This window comes from Polyodon spathula, chromosome 28, assembly GCF_017654505.1.
Source record: "Polyodon spathula isolate WHYD16114869_AA chromosome 28, ASM1765450v1, whole genome shotgun sequence".
Taxonomy (NCBI): Eukaryota; Metazoa; Chordata; class Actinopteri; order Acipenseriformes; family Polyodontidae; genus Polyodon; species Polyodon spathula.
In genome coordinates this window covers 5,059,341-5,073,328 of record NC_054561.1, presented here as the reverse complement: position 1 = coordinate 5,073,328, position 13,988 = coordinate 5,059,341, and the positions used below count along the sequence as shown (strand labels likewise).

The following is a 13,988-nucleotide window of genomic DNA, read 5'->3' as shown; positions in this document are numbered from 1 at the left end:
CGCTGGGTAAAACTCCTGCTGGATACTGCTTTACGTGACCTGCTGCAGACTCATTTTTTGCCTTTTTACAGTCACATGACAATCACTGCAAATAACTATGTGCAAGGCGAATAGTACACACAGGCACATAACAGTAGAGCTGCACAGTTAGCTAATGTGATTTGTTTGTATGAATAAAAATAATTATGAACTATTTTTTTATTTAAGAATATTGAAGAAAAAAAGGCAGTATTCGGCTAATTTCATGATTTCCACGCAGTCCGTGAAATCATGATTTACACAGGCGTTAGTTTTGTGTGAAAAGCCTGATTCCTAGCAAATTGCTGCCTCTTGACATTGCATCCATTTTGAAATCATGTACCAAGATACACTAACTAAAGAAAGTAAGTATTAAATAAACACAGATTGAGGCTTATCGCGCCAGACAATTAAATCTGGCACCTAGCTACAATACTACACAGGAAAACAAGCGCTTTTCAGAACAGAAAGATCTTTGCACATCGGCAACCTTTCGAAAGTCAGCGACGCAGTTATTGAAGAAAATGGAAATCGGCAGAAACCAGCTGGTGATCTGAGCTGAGAGTGTTAACAGTTCACTTGGCAGCATTATATTCAAAGAACAAAACAAAACCAATAATAATAATAATAATAAAAAATTAATAATACGCAGCTTACATTTAGGCTCGTGTCAGGCTGTGCTGTGTGTTCAGGTTTAGACTTGTGTAGGGCTGAGCTGTGTTTATAGATTTATAGTTTTAGACTCGTGTAAGGCTGTGTTGTGTTTTCGGGTTTGCACAGCTGCTCTATAAACTCACTGTTGTCTTTCACAGAGGATCGGCAGAAAATATTTAAGGTGGTACTCAACAGTATTAGATAGATGCTGGTAGGCAATGTTATATATGAAAATTAATGCAATACATCCTTTTCTTCGAGTTTGTTAGAAACCAGCGGCGTGCTTTAAAAATACCTGCATTGTACATTTTGTATAATTTATTTTAAGAACAAGAGCGATGTTGACAAAGCATAGCATGCTATCTCGTTGTAAACTGGCCCAATTACTGCCTGTTTTTTTTTTCTCATTATTTTTTTTCAGAACACTCTAGGGAACATTATAAAGTACTTCAGAAACCATACAAACTTTTCACTTTTTTTCCCACACAATATTTCTTTTTCTTTTTTTTTTTTAGTTAAGTAATTTTTATTATGTATTCTACTTAGAGATACATGTATAATAGCGTGTTATTTTATGACGTGAAGGACCTTACAATACTTCCTGAAAGTTTTGTTAAAAAACATTGACATTCACTGATATCATAATACAAGTTTATTCTCAGGGTCTTTATAAGCAATAATGAACACTAATCTCGATTTATTTTCTCAAAATAAATTAAATAGTTATTGATTCCACTATCATTAATAAGGAAAAAAACATATCTAATACATTTAGGTCATGTAATAGTATATGCTTATATCTACTCATTTCTTGGTATTTATAACATGACAGAATAAATGTTCCAATATAATTATAAGTCAAATACATCAGATTTGCAGTGTTTCCCCTTTTTATTCGCTCTAAACAAGTTCCAGTGATGTTTTGTCTCTGCCAGGATGCAGTAAAAAGTCTCCGCATTTTAGACAAATGCCCGTTAGTGACGGAGAAAGAAAAAAAAAAAAAAAAAAAAAAAAAACCTAATCAGAGAGTGAACATCAGTCCCTCCCCTATCCATTGATATGTTTCAGTTCTGTACTGCAAAGTATGGTTTGATTATAATCCTGTTATACGTATTCACAGGCATAAACAAATGTCAGTCGCCATCAAGAGGGCGGGTTTTTGTAAAAGTAGTTGGAAGCTCTGGTTCGGAGACAGGCGAAGAAATGTGCCCAGCAACAGCTCACATGTGCCCTGGGCACCCCACGCTCGTATTCCTTATTGACTATAACACTGTGCAATAAATGTGCCTGCCCTTCAGTTAGAGGAGACAGTTATCCTCCTGTGTACGTAATGTTAAAATATATTGAAACTAGTATGTCCATAACATATAAATCCCCAGTGAAAGCTGTAAACACAAAATTAGAGAAATCAGTACCATAAAAATGTCTCTATAGTCTTCATTTAGACTTTAAATCAGAGGCCATAACTTAAGTAGGTCACCCTCAGATTCAGACCCCCTCAAACACTTCTGCCAAGGAATGTTCAAGACAAGATTCCTCATGACTGGATGAGAGCTTCTCTAGGTATGAGTAAATGTAACTGTGACGTGTGTGTGTGTGTATAATTTATATATATATATATATATATATATATATATATATATATATATATATATATATATATATATATATGTATGTATATATGTATGTACGTACGTACGTACGTACGTACATACGTACATACATACATACATATATATATATATATATATATATATATATATATATATATATATATATATATATATATATATATATATAGAGAGAGAGAGAGAGAGAGAGAGAGATTTGATACAGATGCAAGACTCTGTCAAATCATTCTTGGCAAGATTGTTTTATTAGATTTACTGCATGTCCTTAAATGCTACCATTAGGTAGGTACAGAATATGCTCTGTGAACTGGAACTATGACTTGCAGCATTGTTATGCAAAGCCACAAATTCCAAACAGGAAGTGATAAATAAACCTGGCTTTGGACAGTCAGAACGCATTCAAATGGCTTCGAAACAATCAAGGCTTGTTACTGACTTTTTTTTTTTTTTTTTTTTACAAGGTGAGGCAAAGTAATACTGTTGATTAGAAAGAAGTAGATATCAGCCTAATAAGGAATATAGATAGACTAACTTACTATACATAAATACGCCTTAAACATATAGGGTCTTCTGCGCTGTCGCCACAGCTGGCTCCCAAGACCCAAACACTGTGCTTTGTGAATAGGCCAATACACAGCTGAAATTGGGTGTATAAATGGTCGTTTGTGAAGTGAAACAAGCTGATTAACTAAGACTTTCTACTCCTGCAAATAGCATGCAGAATGGAGGCGGCAGAATAAAATGAATTGCTCTGCATTTTAAATTTTAAGTAGTGCTCTTATAATGCAAACACAAATTTAATCACTGCAATTATAATTAATTTTATTTGACAAGTTTAGTGAGGGTGAAGTCTTTGTTTTATGAAACAGTGGAAACGGTAAAGTGATCATCACTGTCATTTTAGTAATGTATAGGTAGAAAAATAGCTTAGCTTATTTTGGCATTATCATTTTTAAAGTCACAGCAAACATAACTCAAAACAGGAATGCGCCAGAAGCTGATCAAAAGGGAGTTTATTGATGTTTGTTCATTTCATCATTACAGTGCATTTGCTAGAAGCTGCAAAATATAATTTGCTAACATGTGTCATAAAACTCTACCGCATGTCAAAAATGTTAGCTATGTTTTTATCTTCTTTGGATTCTGTGTTAATCCATATTTTATGTGCATGTAACATGACAGCTGTGAAAATCCTGTGTTTTGAATTGCATGCATGAGCGGTGGAAAGACCTGGATGAATACAGACTTCATTGCCAGCATATCAGTTTCCCTAACAGGATCAATGTGACGCTTCACATGCAGAGGAAAGCACATGACGTATAAAGTTTCAGAGTCACACTGCAAAAAAGCGCCAATGCAGACAGATACGGGTTCTGCATGAAAGCAATACAAAGTATTTACAGTTTATTATAGTAGCCCGTCGTTGTCTTTTGACTTTTAACAATCAAAAGACCATGAAGGGCCAAATGGCCTCCTCTTGCTAGTAAAACGTCTTCTGTTCTTATTTAAGGTGCACTTGGATGTTCTTTTAACGGAGACATTTGGCTTAAACGCCGAAACAGAATTATGTTCTACTAGCACGTAAGAGGAAGGCATCCTGCATTTGTAGTCCATTTGTTTTAGAAATGTAGCATTAAATGTAGCATTTTTCACTACTGAATTCTTTGCCAGAAATAAGTTTTTTTTTTTTTTTTTTAAATCAGCTGAACTAATTCTATTGAATTATTTTGGAAATGGTGATTTTTCCAAATACCTAACATAATAAAATTGTAAAATTAACACATAGTTTACATTTAAGGAATACAACGTTTGTGTGTATTACCTAATGTAACACATTACTGTGTTTAAAAATAAATGTTTTAAAGTGTGCATGAATCAATCAGGCTAGTCTACTTTAGCATTATACTGTTCTTACTTGTTTACTTTCTAAAAGATCTGAATCAAGGCTCAAAGTCAACGTATATTTGGTAGCATTTTTCTGATACCTTATGCTGCAGTTTATATGACCAACCCTGAGTGAACATGTACACAATTACCGGTATTAGTGTTTTGTTTTTTTAACACACACATTGTTAATATCTTTCATAATGCAGGAAACCATTCCTAATAGGGCTTCTCAACTGTAGATGACTGAGGTTTGAAGCACCCCATGTAGGCACACACTGCAAATATTACTGTCTGGACAGTGTCGTACACATGTCTACAGTACAGAACACAGACACAATTTAAAGGTATGAAGTTTATTTTATAGACTAAAAGTAAAATTACATAACTATTAAAAACATTACAACTTTATAATAGACAACAACCTTACAGGATATTATGTTTATTCCGTGTCTATACAATGTTAATTTAATCTGTCATGGAGAGTTTTGGCCCCGGTTTTGTTATAATGTTAACCCTGGTTTCACCTACGCTAAAAATGAACACATAATAGGTAGATAATTATTATGTTAACAAAATTGTTATTACAAAAAAAAAGGAGCAAACAGCTAGCTGTAACATTACCACGATCCAAGTAACGTCTTCCTTGTTTCACCAGTACGAATAACAGATTAAATATAAGCTTGAGGTGCATTCATTTACCTATGTTTTCTTTTTATAACAGATTACCATTACCTTGCGTATTTCTGTTTAACTAGTGAAAAGTGTGCTTTAACAAACAAGCTATGACTTACACACATAGCTAACTAATGTCACGGTCTAAAAACTAACCCACCGTGTTTTTGTTTTTTTTCTTGGTTGATATCCCTTACTGTGTTATTACTGTCTTCAAAATTGTACAGCATTTAAAAATGCAGTGGAAAGGCAGGGTGCGAGCATACATATCAGTACAACACGTTTTAAATGTAGCAGTACCGTGCTGGAATTAGCTTTCATTTTCAAAACAGCTTGGTTGTGATTGTAACCTTGTAATTTATATGGTCATACAATGCAGGATTCAACAATAATGTGGCACACGTTACTTTTTTAAATCGCTTTATAGGTGTGTATGATTTGTTAGTTACCAAAATCTCAGTCAAGAGGGTTAATTTGTACACTTAATTTGCACCGATGAAACTATTTGGTTAACCGTACTAATGGCATATCAAATGCTTAGATGACAGATATGGTTGCATTCTTGTACAACTTAAAGATAAAACAAAATACAGTTTGACAAGGAATTGCCTTAGTTTCATTACTTAGTTAAGCACAAGGTGGTTTCAATAAATACTGATTTAAATATGTCTACTATGTGACAGTTTGGGATATTCAGTCTATTTAAAACAATAGGTAGGTGTTTATTTTTTTAATTTTATATATAATTATTAGCCGAATAAAACACTACCGAAGAAGACCATTTTGCTGCCTAAAAAAAGTTACCTTCTAGTGCTGGTTGAACAGTACAGATTCACTGAGATTCTATGTTCTAGTTGACTTTAAGAACATAAGAAATGTTACAAACAAGAGGAGGTCCATTTGGCCCATCTTGCTCATTTGGTTGTTTATTGACCCAAGCAAGAATCTCATCAAACCATTTCTTGAACTGTGTAAATCAGCTTCCGCAACAGTGTTTCATTTTTTCATTCCTTGCTCACATTCTTAGGGCACTTCTAAGATACCCCTGTACGTAAAACACCTGGCCTTGTTAGAAAAAGTCTGCTTCAAGGAAAGTATTTCTGTGTTATTTTGTTATATATAAGAATTAAGAAATTCCTTATAATTGGAGTATTTAAAGCTGGCCGAAACACCAGGAGTTTTTATATGTAAAAATAAAGAAAATAGTGTCTTTTATACAAAGTGTTGCTCTTTCTTACCAGTTTTATTTGAATGTTATAGTCAAACAAGTTCCAGTGTATTCAAAGGTCACTGCCATCGACAATACAATCCAAATAAAACTGGTTTGAAAGCGCAACGCTTAGTGGAAAAGACACCATGCATTATATATCCAGATGGAGGATGATGTGGATAATCCCCACCCCCACTCCCCGCAGGCAAACAGGATTTATTTACATATCAATACACTGAACAGCTCACATGACACAACCAGCAATGGTGCACATACAACACGGTGTATGAAAACTTTGGTAGGATCTACAATCTCTGAACTAATCTTCTCTGTTCAATAATAAACTTGCTGAAGAGACTGATCAATGTGGATAAACGGTTACGACAGGCAGAGATACATGACAGGTTGCTGTGTGTAATATATATGCAAGCACTCCACCATGCTGTAGCATTATTAACTGTGTGTTAGCCTCTTATGCATTTTGTACTTGCAAAAAAAGGAATTTGACAGCCATTTAACATGTAATGGCCAAAGTATCTTGAATACTTTGAATACAGAATATTCCGTATTGATACTCCCTAAATGAGGTATTGGCATCACAGAACACTATTTCAGACAGTGCATGATTGACATTGGTGGTTGAGTTGAGGGTTGTGTCCAGTTCATGGGGCTGTGGTTTGCAAAGAGTCTCGCAGCTGGCCAATCACATTATAAGTCAAATGCATATTCATGAGCAAGTCAAACCCCAGCCAAACAGCGACTGGTCAGCTGAAAGGCTGCAATCCTCTAAACTACTATTAGGCAGCTAAACTCTACCAGTCATGTCAACCCGTTTAAACTCAATGTATTGTTTAATATGATTTTATAATTAATATCACACAACACTGATAAGCATCTCGTTATTTGGATAACGACATCACTGTTAAAATTCACGTTTGATAGACAAGGATTTAAAACTAATACGTAGGGTCTACAACAAATATTCTGGCATTGCTAAGTTTGTTATTGTCTTTTATATTGAATTTGAATGTTGCAAAGAAAAAGCTACTCATCTGCACTGTGCAAAACACACGTCCTGCAAATTTAGACCCTCAGGTACTCAATTCTAGAATAGTATATTATTCAGGAAAAAAAAACTTAACTAAACTTTTGTATTTTAATAAGCAACACACAATAATGTCCTCATATGCATGTTCTTTCGTTATAAAAACTTTAGGGGGAGAGGGGGTGGCATGTGCAAGGGCAACTGCGTCGGTGATTTTTCCTGGCTGGCTACGGCCCTGATTACATATGCATCCGCACTGCAAAGGGCGAACTCAATGCCATTTGCTTAAAACAGCCGATGTCCCTCCATTTGTCAATAACAACACGTCCAACCAAGGGCTCCTGCCACCAACCGACCCGGCGAGAATGGGTGTGCGTGGAAACCGGAATGTCTGCTTCAAATAATTGCGTACACATCAAAACACATTATTGGGCGGGGGGGCTCCAGTAAGTTAGTAAACAGAGACGGGGAGTCGAAAGTTACCTTATTGTATTTGTAAAAACGTAAGACGTGTATTACAGTAAAAGAAAAGGATGCAGATAAACAGCTTGCCGTGCAACAATTCTCTACCTAGATAGTACATTCACGTCTCCTTGTTTTGTAGTGCGTAACAAAGTAAAAAACGGCTTACTCTGTATCTCACACAGCAGCCAGCAGTTAAGAGTTGTGCTGTTGAAATTGCGTAACGCTAAGACAAAGTCATATGGTAAACACACAAACACTATACCATGAAGAAAGTGTGTAGTATAATTCTCATTGTTTCGATGTCTGCAGCACACAGGACAGTGGTATATCGCACTGTTCAATGTACTTCACCGCAAAATTTCAAGGAAGCTACTGATGTTGGCACCGCTTGAACACTGCTTTAAATCACAAAGCAACGACAAGTATGCCAAAATACGTATGTATAGCTCGAAATCGCGTCAGACACACTTTATGGACGCCGTACATACTGAATGAGCCTCCTTCATATAAAATACTCTCGAACAACCGACTGCATATTTAAGTGTAGAGTTAAATGATATTTTGCTTTGCGTTCGTACTGATGGTCTGCCCCTTCTCGGGGGCGTGTATAACATTCTTTTCTGTTATTTAGCAAGGTTTTACCTGGAAATCACGGTCTTCGTTGAATCGAGAGAACCTGTCAGCCATTTTCCTGCCGCAGCTCCTTCTTGTCTCTCTGCTCGGCCAGTCCCTGCCGCCGAGGAAACGCCCACTCGACGCAGAGACCGCCCGTCAAGACCAATCAGAGAACGAGTATTCTAGTGATTGATTGAAATGTTGTCCATTAACCTTTTCTTTCCAAACACAGAGCCCAGTGAAAAACCAAAACACTGTCCGAGATGCAACCAATAGAAAAGAAATGTTGTGTGATTGACACAATGTATTACCAGCAGAAGCGCAGTTAACAACAACGCACACATTTTAATATCAATTGAGTGTGTGTGTGGTGTGAGTGTGTACAGTATTTATATACAGTAGTGGGGCTATAGTGACTTGACGTCTCATTTACAGACCAATTCTGATGAAGAGAGTAGCACACAATAAAACTGAACAGCGGCAGATATCAAGACAACGTTACTTTTAATCTGTAACATTTAAATGTAACATTTTCATACGTGTATTTATTATAAATTATAATTAATCCAGAGATCACCGATTTACGACGTTCACAGTAATGCACATGCAAAGTGAAAGCATGGTAAAGCGTAGGCAAACACTGTAAAGCCCAGAGAGGTACAGAAATGCATATTAAACATATGGTAAGCTATTGTAAACTATGGTATCTCTAAACAATTTGAAGATATCTAAAACACATTTAGAGATGTCTCAATGATTTCCAGATATCTTCAATTAACCTAAAATGCATTTTCAGGTATTTTTAAATCATTTTAAGATATCTCTAAATCATATAGAGATATCTCAAAATAACTCCCTGTTCATTTAAAGATATCTCAAAATCATTTATAGATATCTCAAAATAACTTCTTTTTCATTTAGAGATATCTTTAAATCATTTTAAGATCTCTTGAAATAACCTCCTGTTAAAGTAGTCAATGTTTTCAAAAGACTTCCTGTCTACTTAGAGATATCTTCAAATGAACAGGAAGTTATTTAGAGCTATCTCTAAATGGTTTAGAGCAGTGGTGCACAGCTCGGTCATGGAGGGCTGGTGTCCCTCCTGGTTTTTGTTCTAACCATACCCTAAATTAGTTAATTGGACCAATTAAGCTTCTAATTAGGTCCAATAAAGTACTTTTGGGTGCAGTTAGAATAAAAACCTGCAGGGACACCAGCCCTCCAGGACCGAGCTGTGCACCACTGGTTTAGAGATATCTCCAAATGAACAGGAAATTATTTCGAGACATCTTCAAATGATTTAGAGAAATATTTAAATGAACGGGAAGTAATTTAGAGATACTGTATCTTCAAATGATTTAGAGATATCTTTAAAACCCTCATTTTAACATATCTCGAAATGACAGTCTGGCATACCATCCTAGCAAAATCCACATGGTTTCCATATTATTTAAAGATATCTGTAAATCAATCTGAGATATATTTATTTCATTTGTAGATATCTCTAATTGATTTACAGATATCTTAAAATTAATTTTAGATATCTTAAAAACTGCACAATTAAAGATATCTGTAATTCAGTTTGAGATATCTTGAAATGCTGAAAAAGAAATGGAAGAAAGCCAATCTCCCTGCTGCCTTGGATCTCTATCGTTCGCTCCTCTTCCACTCTCTCATTCAGTCTTAAAATAAGAATCCCTGTAAACTTTTCTCTATCCCCTTTCCTCCTTAGCCCTCCCTTTCTTCCACCTTCCTCTATCTCGGCTGATGACTTTGCCTCCTTCTCCTCCAAAATCACAGACATCCGCAAACTCTTCACTACCTCGCCTCCTTCCCCACCCCCCTGTCCTCTATTCACCCACTCCCCATCACCCTCTGCAACCCTTACTATTCTACCTTTCTCCTCCTTCTCGCCCCCTCTCAGAACCCGATCTTTGCACCCTGTTCCAGAGCAATAAACCCATCATGTGTGCTCTGGACCCTCTCCCGACTCACCTCTTCCAGGCTACTGCCCCTGCTCTACTCCCTTTCATTTTCTGTCTTTATAACACCTCTCTGCTCTCTGGTTTTCCGATCTGCCTTCGAACAGGCCTGCATCACCCCCATCTTAAAAACAACCCTCCCTTGATCCCTCATCGGCTTTTCTGTCAATACATTCTTTGACCCCCTGGCACACTCCACTAACTTTACTCTCTGCCTGTGCCGCCTCCTTTTCCTCTGTTCTAATTCTCCTCAACCTCTCAGCAGCCTTTGACACGGTCAACCACTTTGTTCTCCTGTCCTCCCTCGCTGACCTGGGACTCTCCGGCACTCCTCTTGTCTGGTTATCCTCCTACCTCGCTGATCGCACATACTGCGTGTCCTGCCGTGGATCACCCTCTGCCTCTTGTTCTATTTTGACAGATGTCCCCCAAGGCTCAGTCCTGGGACCCCTCCTGTTTTCTTGCTACACCCACTTCCTGGGTCCCCTTGTCTCCTCCCATCGCTTCTCGTATCATCTCTATGCTGATGATTCCCTGATCTTCCTCTCCTTTCCCCCCTCTGACCCAGATGTTTCCTCCCATATCTCGACCTACCTCTCGACCATCTCCTCCTGGATGCACTCGCATCATCTCAAACTCATCTTCTCTGAGTCAAATCTCCTTTTCTTCCCCACACTTCTTCCCCCACCGCTGATCTCTCTATCTCTCTTGAACCCGCCACCTTCTCCCTCGACACGACAGACCAGACACAGCAAACAATAATAAAAAAAAGCTGCCCGCATTATCATTGAGATGAACTGCACCACTGCTAACCATAAAATCGCCCATCAGCCACTACTTTCTGCCATCTTGGAATCCACGGCAACAACTGACCTGCTCCCTTGCAATATTTATAAGTGATGTCACATAAGAATAAACACGCTCATTAACACTTACACACGAAATGCGGGATTCCATGCAAAATGGATGCGTAGCTTTTCCTGTGTGTTTCGTCATTTACACGAGTAAAGAGATTTAACCTATACCTCTATTTTTTTCGGCCACAAACCTGATTATAAGAGTAATTCTCCCAAACGTTCAAGAAAACCCCATGATAGACAGCTCTCTATCTATCTATCTATCTATTTGTCTATCTATCTATCTCTCTATCTATCTATCTATCTACACTGTATATAGATGTGTTCTATTTTATAGGTTTCCTTATTCTAGAATCGCAATGGTAACCTGCAGTTAGGGAAGCAGAATGTGTTTTCAGACAGTCAGGAATAAAGCTTAGACACTTCCTCAAAATCTACCTAAAAATAACCACAAAAAAGACAATACGATTAATATACCTGGATATTTGTGAACCCCAACACACTTAATCTGATGCAGTTCCAGTTTGCAGTTTTCATTTTTTAGTTTACTCGTAATAGATTCCGTGATTAGCTGGACCAGGGCAGTTAGCTCACTGAAACATGAAGAAATACCTAGTTGCCATGGTAATAAACAAATGAGTGAGATTTTAAATAATACACTGAAAAAAAGCATTGTGAATATGATCATTTTATTGCATCTGAAAATAACACTGGCTCTAAACTCGCAAGCAGTGCACACACACACACACAAAGAGTCCTGCTAGTTGCGCAATAACACAGAAAAAGTATTTGTACACAATCAAGAGTTTATACCATTAGAGCCAAATGCAATCCAAAATGTCTATTGCAGGCTAGGAGTTAATGATAAACATTTGGTGAAGACTGGTGCGAAATGATGGCATTCATCGTGTTCACCATGTGGAGAGAGATGGCAAACACAATCAGTGCTTAAGGGTCCCCGTTTTGGAATGAAATACAACATAAAGTGAGTACTAGGTGCCAGTAGAAATTGCAGAAACTAAAGTTTTAGATTGTGAATGGCTACCCCTGGTGGCTGATTGTGGAATAGACTGTACAGAAAACAAGTGTACCAGCCAATACTTCCATGCAATTAATCTATTCTACAACTTGTAATGGCAAAGTTGCCAGCATTCAATATGGTGTCATCTTCAATTGCAGCTGCTTTTATAATTCATGTCCACCGTATTGAGGAAAGTGGTGTGAAACAATTACACTTTTTAAATGCCAACCTGTTGAATTGTTTGCAATATTGATCATATAAAACACCCTTCTTCATTCTGTATGAGTCCGTCCAAAAGACAGCAGGTAATGTAAAATAATTACTGTTCTATTGTGATACAAGACCAAAAGCCCGGCATAGCTTTTTAGTTCCAATGGCTCTTTAAAGAAGAATACGTCTTTATATTTGGTATGAATACATATTCAATCTCATTAAATGTTTGCCTTTAAACAAAATAGTCCAAAATGTCTAATGATATTGTATTAGTGTTCTATGGAGGAGCACTAGAACCGCGCGAGAAGAAATATGAAAATGCAAAATGTCATCTTTAAAAGTCAAGGTTTCAAGGTTTAAAGAAAGATGGTCTTTCAGGGCTCCCCAGTTCAGTCCTACCCCACGGCAAATATTTTATTAAGCGACAAGGCACTGCTAATTTATGGGGACCAAAGCTAAATAGATAGGGACGGGCATTTTATTTTAAATAATGGTTTCAAAAAACAAAATTTTGACAAAAAATGAATAGAAAAAAAACAATTTGATTTATATTTTACTATTTTTGTGAGTTTTGTCCAGTTGTTCGATTTAGATTTTGGTGTCTGATCAAGTTTATATCAGAGCTTTGGTTTCTCACACTCTCCATGTGATTAGGGTTACCAGATTTGCAAAGTGAAAAACTGTGACTTCTTTTTTTTTTTTTCCTCAAGTCACTGACACCGTACCAACTCTGAAGTCGTTAAAATAACAGAATATGATAACACGATAATAGTTTAAAAATTAAACCTAGGGTGAATTTATTGCAGATGATAACAACTTTATATTGTCATCTCAAAAATGTTAAATGTACAAAAAGCCAGATTTAAAAAAGGGATCAGCAGTTAGTATTACCAGTTGATAAACACATAATCAGAATGATTAAACAAATAATTCATGAGATTGTTTATTTTATTTTGGAATGGCGCTAACACAACCTAATATATTAGGCCTACTCTATGATCTTGCTGAGCACATGATGCAGTTTTGTACTTACAAAAAAAAAGGTGATACAATTGCAAAATAATTTTACTGTTTTTTTACGGTTGTTTTTGCTCTACTTGTGCTTTTTTTTTGCTCCTAAGAATATAAACCAAACTATGTTTGCTTCCGAGTAGTGTTACCTTAGTTATAGCTACCTATAGTTCGTTTTGATAGTGAAGCATTGTATGGTTGTTTTTCCGTTTGATATTTTTCCTTTTTAAAAACAATTAGGAGCACCTCATTCTATTAAGTAATAAAGAGGAATAGTTGTACGCTTCTGTCTTAAAAGGTATTAATGCCAGATCAGGCCACTAAGATTTTAGTACCTTATTTTGAAAATTGACAGGTTTGACAGGTATGCTGACCCCCCTTCGCGTTCAAGAGTGACAGCTACTGTTTCAGATGTAGAAATAAAGACTTCTACAAGCTGTTAGTGTATGGAAGCTATGTTCAACAAACAATCAAAAACAGGTTCAAACCCAGGACGTAACAGTGTGGTATAACAATGAGCCACAAGGTTCCTAAAACTTGCAGTCTAACATCCATAACATCTCTATTTTCTTTTAATAAACAAAACCCTGCAACTTGAATTACACCCCTGGGAGACTCTGTGTTGCAAAAATGAGACAACATTTTGGGAAAACATGACCTTTACAATGAGTAGCTAAACACAACATATTCCATCTCCTGAGACACAT

The 13,988-nt window shown here is 36.7% G+C and overlaps 1 protein-coding gene across 1 annotated transcript in view; it reads right to left on the bottom strand.

Annotated features, from left to right (window-relative positions):
• The window catches only part of gpatch8 (G patch domain containing 8), an 87,176-nt gene extending 78,850 nt beyond the window's left edge, over positions 1–8,326 (bottom strand). The window contains exon 1 of the mRNA XM_041231319.1: positions 8,225–8,326. Coding sequence (XP_041087253.1) covers positions 8,225–8,269 — 45 coding nt within the window. The 5' untranslated portion in view covers positions 8,270–8,326. The remainder of the gene's footprint in view (positions 1–8,224) is intronic.
• Positions 8,327–13,988: the final 5,662 nt, after the last annotated feature.